The sequence below is a fragment of the Nyctereutes procyonoides genome, unplaced genomic scaffold, assembly GCF_905146905.1.
Source record: "Nyctereutes procyonoides isolate TBG_1078 unplaced genomic scaffold, NYPRO_anot_genome, whole genome shotgun sequence".
Classification (NCBI taxonomy): domain Eukaryota; kingdom Metazoa; phylum Chordata; class Mammalia; order Carnivora; family Canidae; genus Nyctereutes; species Nyctereutes procyonoides.
In genome coordinates, this window is record NW_026575051.1 from 62,845,602 (window position 1) to 62,869,365 (window position 23,764).

Genomic DNA, 23,764 nt, shown 5'->3' on the forward strand with positions numbered 1-23,764 from the left:
CAGAGATCAACGCTGGAAGATAGAAGCTATCTCATCTTACAAGATTTGGGGATATGAGGTCTGAGTAAAACCCAGAGAGGCAAGGCCCATCTTTCCCTACCACATGGGACATTCAGAGAAAACAGAAAAACAGAGAAAAGCCGATGATCTAAGAGACAAAGAGAGACAGGTGTCCAGAAACATCATGTGTACTCCTGGATTGAGCTGTGAGTAAAGGCACATGAACCCTGACCACCAGGTACGTGAGCACCTCGGCTCCTTTTTTGGATGAGCCAGCATGAGCTGGGCTTGAGGTCCCGCTAATCAGGAGTCCTAACATAGCTCTTCTAGGGGTCCTGCAGTCGGCTGAGCAAGGTGAGGTCAGCCGAACACGAGCAGCCCACGAGAGGAACCAACCAGAAGCTTGCCCAAGTCCTGGCTGGCAAAGCCTGAAAAAAGGTGTATCTACACAAATGGTGTCTTATCAGTAAATGAGAAAGGGAAATTAAATTAAATATTCCAATCAAAAAGTTTTAAAGTAACAAAAGAAAAAAAAAGAAGAAATTAATGAACCAGAAAATTAAAAAGTATAACTTTTAAGTCCTCGAACTGCTTCTTTTTTTAAAGAAAGAAAAAAATCCCACAGATTCCACCAAAGCTCCGGCTAAACTAATCAAGGGAAGCGGAGAGATGGTACGGAAACACAAAATTAGAAGTGATAAAGAGATAGAGCCATAGACAGGGTAAATTTGATAATAGGAGAAACATTACAGATAACCCCATGCTGGTAAATTTTAGAATCATGAGGATATGGACAACTTTCTAGGAAATACAAAGGACAAAAATTGATCTAAAGAGAAAGAAAGAAGATTTGAACAAGGCAATAACCATGAATGAGAAAAAGAGCCCAAGAATTAACTGCAACAAAAGAATGCGTCCCCGATTGCTCTAAATTATCAAGTAGATCATTTCCGTGCTATTTAAAGTGCTCTAAAAAAATAAATAAATAAAAAATAAAGTGCTCTATAATAAATGGAATGGCAAGTGTTTTTTTTTATTTTTATTTTTAATTTTTATTTATTTATGATAGTCACAGAGAGAGAGAGAGAGAGAGAGAGAGAGAGGCAGAGACATAGGCAGAGGGAGAAGCAGGCTCCATGCACCGGGAGCCCGACGGGGGACTCGATCCCGGGTCTCCAGGATCACGCCCTGGGCCAAAGGCAGGCGCTAAACCACTGCGCCACCCAGGGATCCCGCAAGTGTTTATTAAGCACTTACTTGAGTCTACCATTTTGCTGCATGGTTCAAAAACATCATCAGTTAATTTTCACACAACCATACACAGTTTTCTCCAAATTGTATGTCTGAATTTTCAGAGTATCAAAAGATATGACCAATGTCACATCTGATGAAACTGGCATAAAGATTCAAACCTGTCTTTCCCCCTCTGAAGCTGCTCATTAAATGACCCTAGGCTATTGCCTTTCCCATGAATAAAGAGGTTCAAAGATCTCTACGGGTTCTCATTAATTGCTAGGGAGAACAGGGTAGAAAGAAAATTCTAGAAGAAGGGAGAAAAATTAAGAAGCTCCTGAATGTCTAGCACAGTGGGAATGCATGTCTGAACCAGGGTAGTGTCTGTAGGGATTTTAAAAACAAAAAAGGAGAAAGGCATGAGACTATTTATAGAGGCAGAACTGGAACTCCCAAGAAACACGTGTATGATTGAATAGCCGTGTAGATTCAACACGTGTAGATTCAAATGGCCACAGTGCTGTACAGTGTTATGTAGGAGAGTCCCAGGCATCTTTATTCTAACACATGCCTTGGTTTCTCCCAAAGACAAAGGAACCACAAACACTGTCCCTCCACTTTATAAAGATGCTATAAACAACAACAAGGCATCTACTAGAACCTCGGCTCCTTGAAAGTGGACCCCGTATAAATCAGAGGTGTTCATTCTAAGGCAGTTTTCCCAAGCATTTTGGACCTTAGTTATGTGGGGAAGTGTTTCTACAGAAATCAGGATGCTCCAGAACTACAGCGTGGGCACTCGTATTTTACCAAATGGAATCATCTAAGGATGGTGATTTTTATAACTAACTGCTTTGTTTCCTGGACATGGCAGTGTGGGCTGGTGGATGGATTTTACGTACCTAAGTTTGGGGCGGGGGAAGAGAGACTGGGAGAAGTCAGAGTTGTCTCAGTTCTCTAGCTGTTAGCTCTTTCCCAATGGCTCTCCCAAACACCCCAAATTTGCTATCAGCATTTCTCATGGGAACACTGTGGATGATTAAGACCAAAGCCATGTAACTGGCCACAGGGAAGAAAGATATTAGTGTTAAACGTATTCAAGTACTTGAAAGCATTTTGTCAGTGGTCTAGGATCTGCTTTTCTAAAAGGGAGCTTTCCCCTCCCCACAGGGGGCTAGCATCCCAGCCTCTGCTCAAGATGTGGCTCAGCCTCCTTTCAGCACTGATCTCTAGCAGTTCAAAGGTTACGTGGCTTGCCCACCCCCAAATCTTTGGTTCATCTGTGCTAGCATGTCAATTCCATGCCCACAGGGGCCCCATCTGCCTGGCTTATGACAGTGTATCTGTTCCTTCCCCCAATTTAACCTAATGCTTGCCACAGTGGGCACACAGGTAGGAGGAGGATAGGAGAGGAAAGACAGGGAATAAGGGGAAGCCAAACACATGAAGAAGGAAGAAAAGATGAAACCAGCAGACCTGTGGCATCTGGGGAAGCCAGCATCCATTCTCCATCTCCAGTGTCCTCCCTTCTTAGCAGACAGGAACTCCAGGTAGCTTCCCAACACTACGGGAGCCAAAGAGGGTCCCTGTGGCTTCTAGCAAAATCTCATTGCCACAGATCAAAGAATGACTGACCACATGTTTGGAGTTTGGCCAGTCAAAATTCCCTCTCCTGGGACAGTCATTAAACAAGGGATGGATAGTTGAATGAAGGAAGATCGCTGATGCCATCAGCAGTGCTGGGTGAAAAGTGGAAATTCCTGCCATGGAGCCCTAGAACTATCTGGTTCCTGCCTGTTCCAAGCCTAGCTCTTCACTCCACCCCAAGAGCTGTCCTCATCCTTGCCATAAATTCCCTATTCCCTAAGTTGGCCAGAATCCATTTCTACTGCTTTGCATCAAAACTCTGGTTACAGAAAGCACGAGAAAAAGAGCCAGCAGCACTTAGAAAAGAGGATGGTCTAGTATCAGCAACTTTCTCATATCTTTTCTTTTTTTTTTAAGGAGGGGGGCAAAAGGGCAGAGAGAGAGAGAAAACCCCAAGCTGAGGGTAGAGCCCAACATAAGGCTTGATCCCACGACGCTGATGTCATGACCTGAACCAAAATCAAGAGTCGGACGCTTAACCAACTGAGCCACCTATGCATCCTGTTTCCTTACACTTTTGATGATTATCCCACCCGCAGATCAAAAGGAAGTTGTTCGCTAATTACACATTTCAACTGTGGATTTATAAGACGTATGTATACAAACTATGGTAAGAGTAAACATTTCCAAAGAAAGGAGGGAGATATTTAAGATCTTACAAGTCTTGGAAATTGAGGTAACGTGGTAAAATATTTACCTAAAGCACTTCCTGTTTCCACTCAAGAATGGATGGCATAGTAGTAATTCCAAATCCAGGTCCCTACACGAAACATTAATGAGTGGGTGGAAGGGTGTTTTACAGGCCAGCTTTGCCAGCGGAGATCACGAGGTCCCAATTAAAAGAGGTATACCAAACAGCTTTAAAGTCACCTTTGCCCTTGGTGAACCGTCGATGCCTCAGAACACTGAAACCTCGCTTAGAAGTCACAGTTCCATGGAAAAACCACCAATGAGCAGAATGCATGCACCTCTATCTTAAAAACCTAAGCTTCAAAAGGAAAATCCTGCTGGATGAAAATGAAGAGTCTCTAAGTTCGACATTCTGACCAAAGTTGGACATTCTGACCAAAGACATTCTGACTCTTTGGAGCACTAGAGTCTGAAGCCTCAATCCCTTCAAGGAACAGTGCCCCACACTGCACCATCTTTGTACAGACCTCTGCTGTGTATGGAAAGTGATTTCTTCCATGTATTTTCTGAGTTGAATGTCATTAAAACCCTGGAAGCTGGGGCACCTGGGTGGCTCAGAGGTTGAGCATCTGCCTTTGGCTCAGGGAATGACCTGGGGAGCCTGCTTCTCCCTCTGCCTGTCTCTCTCTCTCTCTTTCTCTGTGTGTGTGTGTCTCTCATGAATAAATAAATAGAATCTTAAAAAAAAAAAAAAAAAGCAAAACAACCTTGGAAGCCAGATAAACTCCTTATGATTATACTCATTTTATAGATGAATAAAAGGAATCTGGGCTAGGTAGCCTGCCATGGTCATAGCACAAGAAAATGGAAGTATAAGAGCTTTGATTTGGGTGCTCTGACTTCCAGCCCCACTTGGCAAATATTCTCTGCCCCCACACTGCCTCCCAACAGAAGTAACAAGAGGAATGCCTGCAAGCTCACGGGATGAAGGAACGACCCACAAAGAGGACATTCACAGTTTGTCCTCAACTATTCAAAGAACACCATAAACTCAAACCAGTCTTTTACACTTTCAATTAATTTCCAGTAAACTTTATCTGCTATCTTTTGGCTCAGAGACGCCGAACTACCCCTTCACAGCACTGAAAGTCCTGGAAACAAGTTTCTATCCTGTTCGCTCTGCAGCCTGACGGCACAGTGGCCTGCCGCAGAAATGCCACCGGACAAATGAATCTTGCTCACCTCGCTCCATGCTAGTTCTCCAGGCTGGCTCTGGTTCCATGCTAGGAAATGCACAGTGTCTCGGGAGATCTAGGCCAGACTGGTACCAGAACAGAGCCACACTACAAGCTTTTAGGGTTAACCTTTAACAGTGAAAACGAAAACACGCAAACAAACAAGAGACCTCACAGTAGGTAGGAAGGATGGCTGAAAGCAGGTGTTGGCCTCCCTAAACTTTGTGCTTCACTGACCTCTGTGACATTAAAATACCGACAGTGAAATTCTAGCCTACTTCAATATCCGAGAGATGACCAGAAGTCCTTTAAGATTTAAATCGGGGATCCCTGGGTGGCTCAGTGGTTAAGCAGCTGCCTTTGGCCCAGGGCGTGGTCCTGGAGTCCCGGGATCGAGTCCCACATCAGGCTCCCTGCATGGAGCCGCCTTCTCTCTCTGCCTGTGTCTCTGCTTGTCTCTGTGTCTCTCATGAATAAAAAAATAAAATCTTAAAAAAAAAAAAAGAGATTTAAATTGGGGATCATCCTCTGGCTGGCTCAGTGGTTTAGTGCCTGCCTTTAGCCCAGGGCATGATCCTGGGGTCCCAGGATTGAGCCCCGCATCGGGCTCCCTGTATGGAGCCTGCTTCTCCCTCTGCTTGGGTCTCTGCCTCTCTCTCTCTCTCTGTCTCTCATTAATAAATAAAATCTTAAAAAAAAAAAAATTTACATCGTACCTGCCTGGGAAGGAAATAGTGCAAGGACAGGGGAAGAGAAAGGTGGCATGCCCAGGTTTCTTACTCCGAAAGACTAAAGGACCCTGCTCTCCTCCTAGTTCTCGTCGCCCCTTAGCAGCAGGTGCGATGAACTAGCTCTAACTATTCAGCCCAACATGGGAAGGAAGAGCAAATAATGTCCTAGAAAGGGAGACCAATGTTGTCTAGTCCTTTGATCCTCTCTGGAACGATGGTAATTTTATTTCATTTTATCAGAAGGCGTGAATATAAGTAAAAGCAACTCTTCTGTTTCCTTGTTGCTGGTTCTTACTAGGGTTCTTCTCTCAGGATCCACCCAGGAAACGGAGCTGTGGTTACTCTCATTTTGCCTGGGGCAGCATTCTGGGGTGGGGGTGGGGGGTGGGGGGGGTAGAAAACAAATCAGTCATTACATAAATGCAGCTGATCTGCTACTAGTTACTCCTCTACCCAAGTCCCAGGACACAGTTTCTGTGAAAGTCGGATCTGACAATTAGTTACAATGAAGACAGCTAGCTACCCCTGGAAAGATAGAGATTCTTTCTCTGTGCATCTCCCCTTCAGTAACTCAGTAACAAGTTCTGGAATCTGTAACTAAGAAGCTGGGAGTCACAAAAAGCCCAGTAAGACCAAGAGAGGCAAGAGTTGAGAAGGACACTGCTTCTATCTGGACACCCACAGGTGTCCACAACCACCCCCCTCACCCGACACGTGGTCCACGTGCGCAGGGAGGAACCCAGGGGCGGGAAGTTTCTGGATTTGACAAGTGGGCCACGGCTGCCCTCCTGTGGAGGCTGGTGTCCACTGATGGGCCACGTTCCTGGGAGTGGTGACAGAAGATGGGAGGCAGAGGAAGACAGGGCCCTGGGCCTTGATGAGACCTGAAATAACCTCTGAGCAGGGCACCCCCCTCAAGGGGCCGGGACACCAGCAGAGAGGAAGAAAGGGGTTACAGAAAGGTACGGCTGAGTGTGGGGGTACAGGGTTTGCTGGTTTGCCACCAGAAATGAGAAGGGAATTTGGGAAATTTAGAAAGTTAAAGACAAGGATGCCGGCCACCTGCATACTGATGTCTGTCAGTGGCTGGACGAGCCTGGTGATCACACTGGAGGCTCAAGGTGACCTCCGTGTGAAAATCCTGGGGCGCAGAGACAGCTCCGAAACGCCTCCCACGATCTGCGTGGGACACGCTGGAAAAACGCCTGTTGAAAGGGGAGGAGGAGCTGCCTGCCTGTTGGGACCTGCCTATTTAGTCCTCAAATCATTCTTTAGGATTGCAAACCTCCCCTCTCTAGCACCGCATGCTGAAAACGTCCAAGGTGACCCTGGTGGTCCATTGACCCCGGAGAGATTTCACTATGGTTCAGAAGCTTCCAGAGTCATACCTAGGTCCCTGCTTTTAACCCAGAGCTTTCCCTTTATCTGGTTTTTGTTGCGGAGTTCCTCTTTCCGTATGGATTCCCCACAATCGTTTTCCACAAAGGTCATTTTTAAAGTTGTAATCGTTTGGGGCACTGGAATTCTGCATCCTTCTCCCACTTGATACTCTATCACAGGCGATTCTTCAGGTTACTGAGCAATCTTTACAGCCCCACATTTTAACAGATGTATCTGCGACTTCACGGAGCAGATTCAACATATTCTCTGCAAACATTACACCACTGTTGGAAATTTTTCACTATTGGAAATAACACCCTTTTCGAGATCTCTGTATTTCCAAAGTGGCATTATTACCCTCCCAGGAGGCGTGAAATCTCTTTTGCATTCCCAACTGTTAGCTTTTTGTTGCTATCAGATGGATTAATTTCTCATTATTAATGATATATGAGGGCTAACAGTTTTATATTTGTTTTGTACATATTCACTCTGCTGAATCATTAACTCTAATAAGTTTTCTAGACACATGATCATATAATTTACAGTTAATGATAATTTTCTTTACTCCAGATTTTGGTTCATGTTTTATTATACTGGTCAAAGCTCTGTAAACACATAAAAATGGTAGTGATGGAGACATTTTAGCCTAATGTTTCAGCTGTTGTTTTGAATGCGATGTCATCTTGATAAAGCATTGTTATTCCTACTTTATTTCTAGAGGTTCTTTAATTTCTTTTTGATATTAATTGGGATGATTATATAGCTTTATTTAATCCATTTCTATACTAATATTAAACTCTTCTTTAATTCCTGTGATAAATCCTGTTTTCTTTGAAATCTACTAACATGTATTTATGCTTTTTTATACACAGGAAAGATTGGCCCATATACCTACACTGTCCAATACATAGCCCTCGCCACACGTGACTGCTGAGCACCCGAAGGGGGACTGCTCTGAACTGGTATGTGCTGGAAGTGTAAATCATGCATTGTATTTCAAAAACTTAGTCTCAAAAAAAGGGGGAAAATATTTTAATGTTATTTTATATTGATTACCTATAGAAATACTTTGAAAAATACTGATTACATAAAATATAGTACTATATAATTAATTCCAGCTGTTTTCTTTTACTTTTTAAAATGTGGCTACTAGAAAAATTGGAATTATATATGCAGCTGGTATTATATATCTACTGGGCAGCCCTGGCGTGTTTCTTCTTTATTCCTCTTTATATTTTTCCTCAAGTATTCATATCAAGGTTGGATTTACTTCAGAGAATCAAGTGAGTTGCGCAGGATCTTCTACAATCTGGAACATTTGCTATAAAATGGGATTACATGGGCCTTGACAGCTTGAAAGGATCCATCTAGATTCAACGCCCTCCTACCCTGGATTTTGAGCGTTTTTTAAGCTACAGATCTGCTCGGCTATTCTGTTATAAAGGATAAAGCCTTAAAGGCCAGGTACTGTCAAAAATGGGCAACTCATATTAAATACTAGATTAAATCAAAGACCTACTGATAGCATTTCAGATTTTAGTATAAAAGAGCTACAAATGTTCCTCCACTTCTGACTGGTTTTTATTGAAAAGCAGCTTTTTCTTTGTTTTGGAGGCTCTGTGACGATACTCTTCTTTCTTTACACCAAGGTATGACTAATACATCTTTGTGCGTGTGTGTATAGCTATGAGCAGAAAATGATCATGCTGCTCTTCTGCTCACTGGAAAAGCTCACCCTACCTTTTCAGTCTGAGACCAAAATTTAACTCCTCAGAAACCGGATGGTATACTAGCCTTTGTCAATACCAAACCTGTTTAGAGAGGAGTGAGAAGGCTGTGTAGGAAGACCGCAGAGGGGAGGCAAAAGCTGCAAAGCCCCTCTGACACCTGAGCGAAGCTGTCTGCACAGGTCAGCCTGGGCACGGGGGCCAGCCCATGGTCCTCGCAGAAGGACCACAAAGTCCCATGGCAAGCACAGACATGAATATATTCCTACACCTTGCATTCCCAAAGCTGTAATGCTTAGTCTTTTTTTAATTATTATTTTAATATAAGGTTGATAACCACCTGGGGTACCTGGACGCCACTCCTGGCTCCACGCTGACTAGCTGAATGACCTTGGCCATGTTACTTAATCATTCAGTAACTCAATTTCTTCATCTGTAAAATGGGGACTATAAAAAGATCTTAGGCTTTGAGAATTAAATGATATAGGGCATACAAAGCTACCAGTGAAGTGCCTGCCACACAGTCAGCATCCAATAAATGTATTCCATGAAAATAATAGCATATACTCATTAGCTTCTATCAAACGTGGACTATAAGATCACTAGCAAGGTTTCATCTACTAATAAGTGGCGTGTCAACCATGGGAGCAGCTAGTATCAATTAAGGAACAGCGAAGACTATGTTCATCAACACACAAACCAAAACTGGGTCATTCTGACATTGCTGAATCCTTCAATCACCAGCAAAACTTGAAGAAATCCAGGCTGTACCCAATACCTCAAAGTGATCATCACAGAGGCAGTTCTTGGGGACAGTTTTCTAAGAGATGCACAGGACGTTCACTCCCTTCCCTGGTGCTTCCCATCCACTGTAAGTCATGCAGCTGCCTGTGACTCTCCATTTTCAGGCTCAATCCCGGTCTCAGCTCAAGCCAATGCGGAGTGATCAAGGTCATCTGTGGCAGGGTCGAGGTGTGCAGGCAGCCCCACATCTGCTCCCCGTGCCTCCTAGCCTTCACTGCAGAGCTAGAGCCATCACCCTCTTCTAAAGCTCATCATCTGTTTCTCATTTTGGAATAGCTACCCATTCATCTCTATAACCAACGCTAGCTACCTGAAAACCCAAACACCAGTCATTCTTACCCACCTTTGTCTTTCTTGAAAGGAGTCAGAAAGGTAAGCAAGAAGGATTATAAGCATTAGGAAAAACCTCAAAGTGGTGATGTGCTTACATCAAAGACAAAAAGGCAAGAGCTTCTGTAGTGAGCAAAAAAGGACAGGCACGTTAGGAAGAATGGGAGAGGGGGACAGAAAGGAAAGCAGGTACTGGTGCACGGGCACGAAGGAGGAAGAAAGAGACGATGTGGGATTTACTCAGTAGGAACCATCTCTTCCTGCCTTGACTTTCTCCTCTTTCACAGAGCATCAGGCCTGGCTAAGCCCTTTGGTCCATTCCTTTCCTCAGCAAGCTCTTTCCCAAGGATGAGACGGTGGTGGAATCTGTTCCCCCACAGACCAACCAGGGGGTGGCAATGGGCAAGGGGTGAATCCCAACCCCGCTAACCAGGTCCACATCAGAATGGAGCACTTTCCTGGCAAATGTGAACTGCCTTGGGAATCTGAGTTCAGTTCTGAACTTTATTTATGGTGGTAAGGGCACCACAAGACACAGGAGGAGCTAAGACCTAGGCTTTTTGGAGGCTGGCCTGGAAAACCACCCGGGGCGTATTTAATAGTGCTTTTCAAAAAATGGGAAATATACTCTGGGATTGTGAAGAAGCTCACATAAATTTCTGGAAGAGGGAGCATATTAGAAATAGTATACATATTCCCATGTACTAAGTAATATGTATATATAGTTATAAATAGGAGTCAAGGAACTTGAGATAGATTGGAGAAACATGATCCCCTCGCCCAAACTTATTTACCACAAACAGTATATGTAGGGATGAGTCCCATCTGACAAGTCTCGGGCACGCCAAGGAGAACAGAATATCTGTAGGAGACAGCACTCAGGGGCAACTTCATTAATGAAGAGATTTCAGCTCAAAATACTCTATGTTTGGGGGCGCCTGGGTAGCTCAGACAGTTAAGTAGCTCAGGTCAAGATCTCAGTGTCCTGAGATCAGGCCCCTCATTGGGCTCCACACTCAGAGGGGAGTCTGCTTGAGGACTGTCTCTCTCCCTCTCCCTCCATCCCTCCCCCAACTCATGCACTCTTCCTCTCTAAAATAAATAAATCTTTTTAAAGAAACACTATGTGTTTCTCCAAAGCAATAGGAAAGCTTGTATTTTTTGGATAGAACAGAAAGTTCTCCCCCATACCCCCTTACTTCCATAAAATATAAGAGTGTTCTTATATTTACAATTTGGTGTTTGTTTTTGTTGTTGCATTAAAATCAATAAGTAATCCAAGACCAGCACTCAGTTTTCAAGACCTGATATTTGTTCAATATAATGTTGACCCTTGAACAACACAGGTTTGAACTGTGGGTCCACTTAATACATGAGTTTTTTATGGTACAGGACCATAAAAAAAGTATTTTCTCTTCCTTGTGATTCTCTTAGTACCATTTTCTTTTCTCTAGCTTCCTTCAAGAATACAAAATACAATACATAGAACATATAAAATGTCTGTTGACTGCTCATGTTATTAGTATGGTTTCTGGTCAACAGACTGGTAGTAGTTTACTTTTCAGAGTCAAAAGTTATACTTGGATTTTCAGCTGCATGAGGGGTCAATGCTCCTAACCCCCAGGTTGTTCAAGGGCCAACTTTATAGGATTTCTTTTTCCTTCAGAAAAAATGTTTAAGGCAAACTTTCCTTCACATTAAGTTCTCATTTTTACTTGATAAAAATCAGTCTTCTTTCTTTCTCATATTTTCATTTCAAATACCTGGTTCATCAGTGTCACCATAAACATTATTGCAAACATTTTCTTTACTTTCTCTAGGACTAAAATGCTTTCACCTTTCTCCCATGAATCATTCGACAAAAAATGGTAGCACCAACAGGTACATTCACCATCCCATGCAGAAAACACGGGAAGATACCAGGAAGGAAAAGTCATAGCTACCGATGTCTAGGGTTTGCTGCAAGGAACTGAGACCATCTTATCTTTAACTTATGAGCCCCGATTACCTTTGTCTGCTCGCTGTCTGGGTCTTCAAGCCAAGCATAAGGGTCATAAATTTTATGTCCATGATAATCCTGTACCTGCAAAAGACAAAATGCAGTATTGGACAATTAGTGTCTAACCTCCCCCACCCCAATTAAATTAGTAATTCCTGAATGTAATAGAGAAAAACAGGAGAAGGACAGGCAAAAATACCCCAATTGGCTCACTGGCAATGTGTCTGCCCAAATTACCACATGAACCAAAGCTGGCAGGTTCTCAAAGGTGTCAAGCCACCCGTCATGAAAAGAATGTTTTAGCTGGAGAGGGAAGAAAGATGAAAGGTCAGAATAGGGAATTGCTCTGTCTGTACAACACAAAACAAAGGCCTGCTGCTGTGCTAAAGAAACTTGAAAATGTGTGGTCAGTGGCAAAGCACAGAATCACACAATGCAGCCGAGACCAAGAAGGGCATGTTTGTGAAGCAACTACCACACACGTGCTTAGTGGCTTATTTTCTGTTCCCACTAAGCTTGCTAATGATTAGAAAATCTCCCTACGTTGATAATACAACAGGTTTTGCCTTTAAGTCTAAACTGCCAAAAAGCAAGTTACCAACGTGCAGTATAATGGTTCCAGTTCATATCAGCTAAAAAAAAAAAAGCTGACTTAAGCACAAGAAGATTTCTAAAACCGAGGCCTTTCTTCCCTTTTGTGTATTGTTATGAAATGCTTACCAAAAAAAAAGAGGCACAAAGGCATCACCCATTCAGACTAGTCTGATATTTGAAAAAAAGACAACTGCTTACTGTGGGCAGGGTTGGGCTAAGGGGAAGTCTTCAGGAGCTCCCCATCGAAGGGACCATCAGAAACGCCTCCAGGCTTCTGAGAAGCCCAAATCTTGGGCCTGGCCTCAGAAACTGAGCGAGGCCCCCCCGAGTGGCTGGGAGTCACCACCCCCCAAGGTGACCAAACCCTTAGGAAACTTCCTCTCCGATTTCCTACTATCCTGATAAATCCAACTGAAACCACAAGGCCAACATCTTTCCAGTAAACCTCTCTGAATGACTCCAACATTCCAGTTACAGCTTCTCAGAGAAGGTTTATGGGAACAATACCAGGAGCTCAGATGAATTTTTAACCTGTCTCTTTGCTCTGTCTATGACGTCAGAAGGTAAGGGCTCTTCCCTAACGCAGGCAAACCGCCTCCCGGAAAAGGAAAAGCTGCTGTTTCTACCGCTGGTCACAGTTCCAGGTGGCTGCTGGCCAGGTGAGAAGAATCTCCTGGTGCGGAAAACCCCAGGCTCTCCTTGCACCGCGTCAGGTGCCAGGTGAGAGAACACCTGGAGGAATGCATACCTGGAATAATGGGCAGTTAAGGCAGAGAGCTCAGAAACCCTTCTCATTAAACAACTGACAGATGCAAGGGACGTAAACACCGGACCAGAATCTCTCCAGACGAGTTCTCACAAAATTCCCAATTTCCGCCCCTTACGGAAAAACCTCTCTCAATTGTTGCTGATTGTTCCCACTGAACGAAGACTTTTTATCTTTTCTGCTCCCCTGCAAGGCTTTCACATTTTACACACCTCGGAGTGGTTTTGAATATGCTTAAAATAAAATAACCACCTTTTTTCCTCTGACAATAAGAAATCAGAAAAATTTTAACGTTGCAAAAGATCTTGCAATCCAACGTTTGCAGGAGCGTGAGGGCAGGCACAGGACGGCAACATGCCCAGGGCCACACCGAGATCAGAACCAGAGCTGGGACGGAAAGCAAACCGCCGATGGCTTTTCCCCAAATGGTCCTTGGAGATGATACACCGGATACTTTAAAAATGTTCCTCGATTATGATGTTACTAAAACTCAGACGTATCCATAAACTCGTCGTCAGAAAGCAGAAAACATTAATAGGAAATCATGCCACTTTTGCCTAAGACTAGATCCAAAGCGGTGAACATCTGCTGAATATCCACACGGTTGCCCCTAGTGTTTTAAAGTGACCTTGTAAGAAGGCGGATGATCTTTTTTTTTTTTTTTTACAGATTATGGAATGCAATTCACAGGGTCAGCAAGAGTAAAGGCCAACGATTTACCGTTCACTTGGAGACCACTGTGAACTAAACAGATGTCAGCCCCAGATTTCAGCCCCCCTATCTCACTGGGAGGCTCTTACGAACTCATTTTCCAGGTGAGGAAACTGAGATCAGAGGGTTAATAAGCAGAACTGTGACCCTCTACGAGCTAACCCCCAAGCCTGTGGGCTCAACCTCGTGCTAATGAACCCGGCCAGGTGTAAACTGGCAGGTCCACACTTGGACCCTGACTCAGAACCCGGTGGTGCCCCCTGAACGGTGTTCACCTCTGAGGAAACAGCCCTAATTTTCCTGGTTCCAGCATGACCATCTCTAGCAGATTAAGGTCAATTATTCAGCAGACATTTTTAAGCGGGGTAGGAAACGGATTCTCTCCAGGACACTCCCAGGAGCCAAGCGCCACCACCCTCCTCCTCTGCCCCACTACTTCTTCTTCTACAAGACCATCCCCTACAATGTGGGGTGGTCTTCTAGCCACATCCCCGGAACTCAAGCTGTGCAGTGTCGATCTGATCTGATCTAAGCTTGCCAGTCATTGCTCACCTCCCCAAAAGACTTTAAAAATAGAGCCCTCATAAGGCACTGTTACTATTCAATATTTTACTTGTGCTATTCAATAGCTTACCTGCTGATTGCAGGATAAATTGCAGAGTCCTACACACAGCGGGCAGACCCATCAAATATGACCTCCCCCCTCCCTGCCTTTTTTTTTTTTTCCCCCTTTCCGGGACCGATTTGAGCTTATCCACCCATGGATGGTCACAATGGCCTTCCTGCCATCCTACAAACAAGTGCAAGTCCACAACTGTCCAGCCCTACATAACTATGATTTATTTTAGTCACATAGCCAGGAATGTCCTTTCTACCTTATCCAACTGGCCAACTTCCAAGCTCAATTCACATATGATCTCTTCCCCCTGATGGAAATTAATCCCATTCTCCTCTGTGTTCTCCACTCACCCTACACACTCTCCTAACCCCTGTAGCAGGCCTGAATTTCCTGACAGCAACACACCGGGGAGATGGACAATGGCATTACACTGGCAGTGGCGTGGTTTCCAAATTTCTGCTCATTAGGGCAGAAATCCAGCAAAAACGGTTGCATACTCCAACCCCATGGCTCTGCAGAAGACCACCTGGTGATATATGGCTGAGAGATGTTCCAGTGACAGAGAGCCGCCGCGGCCCTCTCTAGCACCTGGTGGAGAGAGAGACAAACCCATCCAAGAAATTAAGGCTACAGTTTGAGTAAATGCGTAAGTCTAGCCTAAGGCTTAGTAATCAGGACTCTGTCAGAGGGAGAAGATACCCCATGCAGGCTCTCAGGGCTGGGATAAGTACACCCTGGGATCCACAGCAGGGTCCAAGCTGGACCAGAGCTACATCCCCTTGGCCACTGAGGCTTAGGGTTTTCATGAGTTCTCTGGTGAGAAGAAACTGGAGAGTATTAAAATCCATGGTGCCTTTCGAGTTAATTGTTCATTACCATTCTGAGTTCATTGTTCATAATCTTTTTGGTGTCTTTATAAAATCCTCACTTAACCCTTTCTAAAACTGCAGGATTTTGGTAACCGAAATGGGGAAAAACCAGGCAAGAAGCAATCCCTACTAAAAACAACACAAAACTAAAGGGACACTTATCAAGCCACAGAGTAGACAGTTCTTTCTATTTTTATCTATCCCGAAAACTCAAAGATCCTGAAGAACCCAACTGAGATATTCACATGTCTTCCGATTACTAAAGTCTGGCACACTGCAGGGCTAGACTGTCATGTGAATAAATGAATGGTGATATTCTTACTGCAAACCTAAGTCCCAAGCCCTGTGGCTAGCCAAGCCGGCACTAATATTTCATATATGAGAAAGAAGACCTATAACAGGTACATGATCTCCCTGGTGGCATCCAGCGACTGAGTAACAAAACCAGAACTAGCACTCAGGTCTTCTTACTTGGTCTGCCCCCCCTTTTCCACTCCAGCAGGATCAGTTTACTCCCATACACAAAGAAAACGCAGGAATAGAGCTTCTTGGGCCGTTAGAGTAAATTTAATAAGCGAGCAGCTGAATAGACTGAGAGAACATGGTGACCAGATGGCCACTGGTCACAGAAACCAGGAATGCACAGTGCCACTTGGAAGTCTTAACTTGAAACAACATGTCCTTTACTCTAAGGCCTCAGCACCTTTTAACCCCAAGTGAAATGCTGCTCTCAAGTACACACTTCCTGGCTGGCATACACCGGGTCAGAGTAAGCAGGAAAAAAAAAAAAAAAAAAAACTCGATGCAAACATTTTTTTTTTTTAATCCTGATTCTATTTTAAGGAATCTGAGAAATTTGGCTATTCCTAAGAGAATCATGCCCACAACGCTTGGATTCACTCCAGTTCCTAAGATGCCAAATTAATTTTTACACACACACACACACACACACACACACACACACAAAGGGTGTTTGCCCAGATTTCCACCCACTAGATCTCAACAGTTACCCTGAGCTCATCTACAGCTTATGTAAATGACGGCTAACCCCTCCACTAAGCAAAAACAAACACCTTCTAAAAAAAAAAAAAAAAAGAAAAGAAAAAAAAAAAAAAAAGGCCATCCCCTCTCCCTTCTTCCCAAAGGCCTCCCCTCGCCCTGCATCAACTCCTTTTCCACTGTAGGAAAACTTGGATCCGCCGCGCAACCCTCCTGGGGGTGACGGCTCCAGCCTCCCCACGGCTCCGTGCTGGGTCAGCGCATCCCGGGCGCCCCCGGCGACCCCGGCGCCCCCGGCGCCCCGGGCCTGCGGCCGGGCAGGCGGCTCCACGCCTGTCCTAAAATCGAATGAATGAACTTCCACTCGTTAAGGATTTTCAATGTGGAAGTTCAAAAAGTTTGCTTTTGTTTTTTAGAGCCATCCTCATCCGCCGCCCCCCACCCCCGCCCCCCACCACGCACACACACACTTTCTCCCACCACCACGTTCCAGCAGGAGCCTCCTCGGGTCGGAAAGCGGGGACGCGGCGGCCCTCCCCACCCCGCGGACCGCCCATTCCTCCCTGGCCGTCTGCCCTTGACCCCACTGATTTGGCGGGGGGGGGGCTGGGGGGAGGAGGCGGAGGAGGCGGCCCCACGGCGGCGGCAGGGTCGGCCGGCAGCGCCCCCGGCCCGTTTTTTTGCAGACAAAGGCCGAGGGGGAGGGGCGGGAGGGGCGCGCGGGGGCGCGGGGGGCGCGGGGCTGCGGGGCTGCGGGCGCGGCACCTGCGGGGGCGGAGGCGGGGGCGGGCGCGGGCTGGGGGTACTCACGGCGGTCTCGTCGCGGTACACGTCGGGGTACTGGAAGGACAGCATGGCCGGGGGCGCGGGGCGGGGGCGCGCGGGGGGCGCGGGGCGCGGGGGGCGCGGGGCGCGGGCTGCGGGCTGCAGGCAGGGGCGGCGCGGGCGGCGGCGGCGGCGGCGGCGGCTCTCGGCCACGGCTCCCACGACCCGACCGGCGGCGCGGGCGGCGAGGACGTGCTGGAAGCAGGAAGCCGCTGCCGGCGAGCCCGGGAGCCCCTCCCCGGCGGGCGGGCCCAGCGGCGGCGGCGGCGGCAAGAGGGAGCGGGCGGCGCCGTGCGTGCGGCGGGCCAGGCGCACAGCTCCCTCTGCAGGAGCAGGAGCGCCCGCCCCGCAGCCCCGCAGCCCCGCAGCCCCGCCGCCGCCGCCGCCGCCGCCCCGCAGCCCCGCAGCCCCGCCCCGCCCCGCCGCCCCGGGCCGCCCGCCGGACGCGCACCGCGCGGTTGGGCACAGCAGAGCGCACGTCCGCCCGCGCCCCGGGCCCGCCGCCCCCGCCGCCCCCGCCGCCCCCGCCTGCTTCTGAATCGCGCCCCCCTGCACCGCCCCATCCTCGGGTCCCCGGGCGCGGTGGGGGCCGCACGGAGAGGCCTCCCCCCACCCCCCCGCAGGGCTCAAGAGCTCAGGGCTCAGGGTGGGGGTGGGGGCGGGGGCGGGGGGCTGATTTTCACAGCCGGCCACTCCGGACTTGGAAGGGGAAAGGGTCGTGCACGGTGACATGGCGAAGGAAGCACGTCCCCCTGAACTCCAACACCCCTAGTGGGCGCTGGGTGCTTGGGCATCCACGTGATCGGGGGCCTTGTGCTTCCAGGAGGTGGTGGCAGGACAGTGGGCCAGCCCTGCTCCGCTTGGGGGGGACTCAGGTGGGGAGCAGCATCTAGGGCCTTTGGATCATCCGGCCAGCCAGTCCCTTACTTCCGTCCCTGTCCATGCTGTCCATGCGTTTGTTTGTTGAGCACCTACTGTCATCCCTGCAGGGGAGAAAGGAGCAGCCAAGGTGCTTGACCTCAAAGTCATGATGACGCTCTAATAGTTCTATTTCTCTATCCTTGGGCTAGGTTTTGCTTTCTGGATCTTTGGGAGTGGAGGGGGGAAAGCTTGAGAGTCCGTCCCCATCATCAGAGCTGTGGTGTGGGTCTCCCCTTGTGTCATGTGCTCCTGACTTCATAAAAGTCCGGGGCGGGGGGGGGGGGGGGGTGGAATCCCTGGGTGGCGCAGCGGTTTGGCGCCTGCCTTTGGCCCAGGGCGCGATCCTGGAGACCCGGGATCGAATCCCACGTCGGGCTCCCGGTGCGTGGAGCCTGCTTCTTCCTCTGCCTGTGTCTCTGCCTCTCTCTCTCTCTCTCTGTGTGTGACTATCATGAATAAAAAAAAAAAAAAAAAAAGTCCCGGGGGGATCGCCTGGGAGTGACCAGAAAAGTCCTCCCCATTCTGAAGTCCAAGTGGTACATGGTACCGGTTGTGAAGTCGTGTGTTCTGTTCCTGTATTATCCCATTTCCGTGCCTCGCTCATAGTTCGGTGTTTCTGTTCCTGGCAGGATATTGGATGATCATGTTTTGCGTCTGTTTCCAAAACCCCCTCCTTGGGCAACCTGAGAATCTTCAGCCCTGGGCAAGCTCACATTATTGGTGCCAAACTCCGTGCATACAGAGACATAGTGCCCTGCAGTCCAGCATTCCTGAGCCCAGTCACCAGCCCCTGCCTTGCCTGCCTGTCACCTGGCCCAGGGGACTGCCAGGCGCTGCCCCATGCTTCTGCCACTTGTGGGACGGTTCTTAAAGAGCAGCCCAGAAACACCTGACCCAGGTCACCCCCTAATAACGACGATAGGAATAATAGTTAATGCTTATCGAGTGCTTCTTATATGCCAGGAAATTATCTTATTTAAACTTTATGAGATAACTAATATTAACCCAATTTTATAGTTGTGGAAAACTGGGGGTGACCTTTGCCAAAGTCTTCAAAAATCATTAAAAAAAAAAATAGAGCTAAGATTTCAAAGCCAGATCTCTCTGATGCCGATATTCAGTCATAATCACTCCTCTTCATAAATAAGTAGAAGTACTCTGTGGTCTATAAGGATACCCATAAATAGGTGGGACTTTCCCAGGGCCTCGTTTTAGCAGGAAAGGCAGAAATTCTGGGAATTGTGGTTAGCCAAAGGACAAATCAAGCCTCAGGTATCATCCTCCGTTCCCCTCTAAGAAGTTATGCTGGGGCCCAGCTCCTCTGGGCCCTGGAAGCCAGAGGTTTGTATGTGGCACAGTCAGTGCACTGGGTGGTAGCAACAGATTGTCTGCAACTGGAGTGAGGTGGAGTGGAGGAGGCGGCCCATTCCCCTTTTTGGCCAGACTGATTGTACACTACCTACCTTTTGCTGCATATTTGATATGAATCGCCTGCTTTAATCCTCCTTTAAAAAAAAGTAAAAAGCCCACTTTACAGAAAAAGGAATCTCAGCAGCTTTAAAGGAATTTGTCTGAAGTCCCTACACTGCTAAGACAGAGCCAAGGTTCAAGTCTGTCAGTTGACTGCAAAATCCATGCTTTACCTTGTCCATAGGAAATGAAGAGAAGGGAAGTATTCGAACCATCTCAGAACTGGACATTCTACTTCCAGAATAAACAGCAGCCTGCTCTTTGACCTGTGACGCTGCACACTATTTCCAGGAAAATTACAGAATTAGCTTTGTAAAAACTCCTGCTCTAACTGGGAAAGCATTCCCCCAGCGCAAGGCCCCCGGGGGAGGGGGCTAGCAGAGACGTAGAAGGGCCTCCAGGAAAGCCTGCAGCCCGATCTCTACTGCCTGACCTCCAACCCTGTACCCCACTCTGTTAGCCAGAGTCACGGTGGTAAGGAGGCAGGTTAGTGCTATTTACTGCCCCTTGACTGTCTCAAACCCACTCCAAGTGCTTGGCCCGACATTCTTCCCAACCACACGTAGTAATGGGATTTCTGGTTAATTAGCCAAGGAAGCAAGTGTTAGTGAACTCCATCGCACTCTCTACTTACCGCACTGTGCCCAGGGGCATGGGCTGCATTCGTCTGGACAAAGGGGTGTCTATATTCTCACAAACGTCCACTGGCAGGTGGATGCCTTGGGTGCTTCCCTGGATAATCCTTTCATTTGACTCTGATTTCCGGGTAGCTAGCTAACCTACTCCCTGGTGGAGTGCAGGCATTTCCAGCTACATTTCCTTAAAGATTTGTATAACTTTTTTCCAGTGTGGCTTTTAATGAAAATTCTTATATATTCCTGTCTATCTAATCTCTGCGAGGCATCCTAAAGGGTGAGATAGCATCTAGAGTAAGAGTGAGGGTCTCTTCCTGGCCCTGCCACTATTTCCCTGGCTTTGAATGGGTCTTTCTATCATCAGTATATATATTTTAAAGATCTTATTTTTAAAAAAAATAATCCCTACATCCAACATGGGACTCGAACTTACTACCCTGAGATCAAGAGTCACATACATTTTCTACCAACTAAGCCAGCCAGGTGCCCCATGTCATTAGTATTTTTTATCTATACCAGGAAAGAATTGGATCAGTGGTTTCCAAGTCTCTTTTGCTTTAAGTAAGAACTAAACCAGAGGTGTAGGAGCCTCAAAACTACTCTGGAATTTAGAATGGCGTTACCCTGGGGGAGTGCTATCCATATCACCTGCGCAGATAGAGGGGAGAGTGAGCAGTGATTATCTACTGAAAAGTCTTTCTCCATAGTTTTTTTTTTTTTTTTTTTTTTTTTTTTTACATTTCCAAACCATCCACAAGCACAGATTTGGCTCAGAGGCCATAGCTGTGCCTGTGGTACTTACTAAATTCATAGATTTGATCTTTCCAGAAACTGTTGCTGTTCCCTTCAAACACCCTTCTCTTGATAGAGGCATGTGGTTTAAAGGCTAGGGGAGGTGTCCAGCATTACAGCTGTGAAATCTAGGGTCTCTGTGTCCTCCTCCCCTCTTCAACTTAACGCCTGGGCTAGGGCTGAATTAAATCCAGATTTTTTTAAAAAAATGGGACAGAAAAAGTAGACCAAGAATGATCCTGCAATATTTTTCTAGTTTAGTTCATGAAACTTGCCTATACCATTTCTAACAAAGCTCCCAAGTTAGGAGTGTTTCTAGATCAGGAAAAAGGAATCTTTTTTTCCTATTCTGTTATTAGGAGAAAAGTCAGGTATGGCCCCCACAGGTATAAATAATTTATTTTAAGTGGGGAAAGATAAAATAACCTATTCTTCTCTTTGGGAACTTAAAATTATTCCATAAATACAAGATCTAATACTCAATATGTGTCAGTTCAAAGTTATTGACTTTAAAAGTAGAAAAGAGATTAAGAAAGAATGGTGGGGGGTATGGTGGTGGGGGGAGATGAGATAGACAAAGCACATTGGAGACACAGCATCCCAGATTGGCTAATATTAAGAAAAGTGAAGATAAGCACAAAAGGATGACATGGAGCCAGAAATAAGCACGTGAAAACACATGCAGAAAATTAGAGTTGGACACACAGCCATGTGTGGAACAACACCTCATCTTATAGCCTTTAAAATATCAATGTTAAGTTCTATAGGAACTTCTTCAACTCTGGGATAAATAATGATGAACCCCTTGATGTTTTCCTCGTTAATTTAAATCAAGCAGTAGATCTGACCCACAAGAGGTTCTCCACCCCATTAAGCACCTCCATTTTCTCTGGAGTTAGTAGCAACCAGACTGTCTTTCCATCTACTAAAGGCTTCTGTCATATGTCCTCACAGGTATCATTTTGAGTCAGTTAATCCTAAAGAACTAAGCCTATATTCAAGTTCACTACAAGGAGACCTCCAGTTAGAGCAATAAGGCAGACTAGATAGATGGTGCTAAAGAAAGAATCTTTAAAGCGTTGCCACACCTCCCTCCCTCCAAACAGACGGGTCATAAAAAAATAAAAAATAAACCAGGAGAATGGGAAGCAATAGGGTCACCAGGATAAAGATCCAAAGGGCATCACTTACATTGCCTTCCATGTAAATGGTGCCCTCTGGAGTTGTACGATGTAGTTTCCGTGTAACACACTCCAGCAAGATCTCGCCTGACAACAAATGACTATTTCTGATTTGTCTATCACAAGGGCCCATTTCTGAAGGAAAGCATCTGAAAGTAGGCCCAAATTTCCTCCTGATTAATTCAACCATGATTTAACTCACAATCACAGATCATGCAAGGAAACAATATTGGCTTTCAGTCTGCTGGCGTTCAGCAACATTTTCATACGTCCTTGATACCCTCTGTATTGCAAGGGGCTGTGAGCCTGAAAATTCCATGTCCTAAAGGCCCTGACCAGCTGGTTTCTGGCCACCTTCTACCAAAGGAAGAAAACAGAGATGATTGATGGGGGGGAGAAGAGACAGTGCTTTTCTCTTTTGACTTAGGTTCTGGGATGGGAGACACCTGTAGATCATGCAGGCTGCTTGGAAGAGCCACACAGCTGGACAGGTGGCGGGGAACCTTTGGCCCCCAAACCATCAGCAGCAAATTTGGCAATTTCAAAGGGATTGTGGCTCCCAGCCTCTGGCAGCCAAGTGTAGGCTGTGGGCTTCCTAAGGAGTATGACAGCAATTAGTGATGGGCTGGTGCAGCATCAGCGTCATTGTACTCCTGGGGACTGCAGGAACCACTTAACTTGTCCTTCTCCAACCTTAAGAGAAAGACTAACTTCTGAATCTCTAGGTAATACTACTTTTCCGTTTCAATCTTCCAGGCCACCCCACTTGGACAACAAATTTCTTATATTAAGTTCCTTCTACGTGCAGTAGCTACCATGGTTCTTCTTATTTTTCCTTACCTAGACATTTTTAAAATGATGAATAAGAAAAAAATAACAACATATTTAGACCCTCTGAGGGTTTTAGGCACCGGAAAGATCAAATACATATTATAGAATGCTAAGATATGTAGCATTTCAAGAAAAAAAATGTCATTTCCCCCCCCCCAAAGAGTAAATTGTAAGCGTAAAAATGATTGGATTTGGAAAAACAAAATATAGCTTTTAGAAGTTAAAAATAAAATAAGTCATGGCTAGGTTAAGGAAATTACACTAAATGCAACACAGACAAGGAGATGGAAAATATGAAAGAAACGAATTATGAAACACGAAAAAAAAAACAGAAAACCATTCAATCATCTCTTTACAGTAAGAAAACAAAATTCCACGCTCATTCATTAAAAAAAAAAAAACATGGAAAAATAGGAATAGATGAGAACATCCTTAACCCAATTAAGGTAAGCAAAAAACAAAACCCAAAAGAGTGAAACCCAAAGAATCCAACCCTACCACAATCATGTTATTTTTTTGTTTGTTTTCATCACATTATGTGCACTCTTTAATCCCCACCTATTTATCCATCTCCTCACCCACCTCCCCTCTGGTAACCATCAGTTTGTTCTCTATAGTTAACAGCCTGTTTCTTGGTTTGTTTGTCTTTTTCCCCCCTTTGCTTCCTTCTTTTGTTTCTTAAATTCCACATATGAGTGAAATTATATGGTATTTGTCTTTTCCTGACTGACTTCTTTCACTTAGCCTTATACTTTCTAGCTCCATCTGTTTTCCATCATGCAAATGGCAAGATTTCATTCTTTTTTATGGCGGAATAATATTCCATTGCATATAT

At 46.0% G+C, this 23,764-nt stretch overlaps 1 protein-coding gene across 1 annotated transcript in view; it reads right to left on the minus strand.

Moving 5' to 3' along the window:
• The window catches only part of PREP (prolyl endopeptidase), a 117,517-nt gene extending 100,349 nt beyond the window's left edge, over positions 1 to 17,168 (minus strand). Inside the window, exons 1-2 of the mRNA XM_055330191.1 lie at positions 17,085 to 17,168; positions 11,726 to 11,800 (exon numbers count right to left, since the gene is read on the minus strand). Coding sequence (XP_055186166.1) covers positions 11,726 to 11,800; positions 17,085 to 17,129 — 120 coding nt within the window. The 5' untranslated portion in view covers positions 17,130 to 17,168. The remainder of the gene's footprint in view (positions 1 to 11,725; positions 11,801 to 17,084) is intronic.
• Positions 17,169 to 23,764: the final 6,596 nt, after the last annotated feature.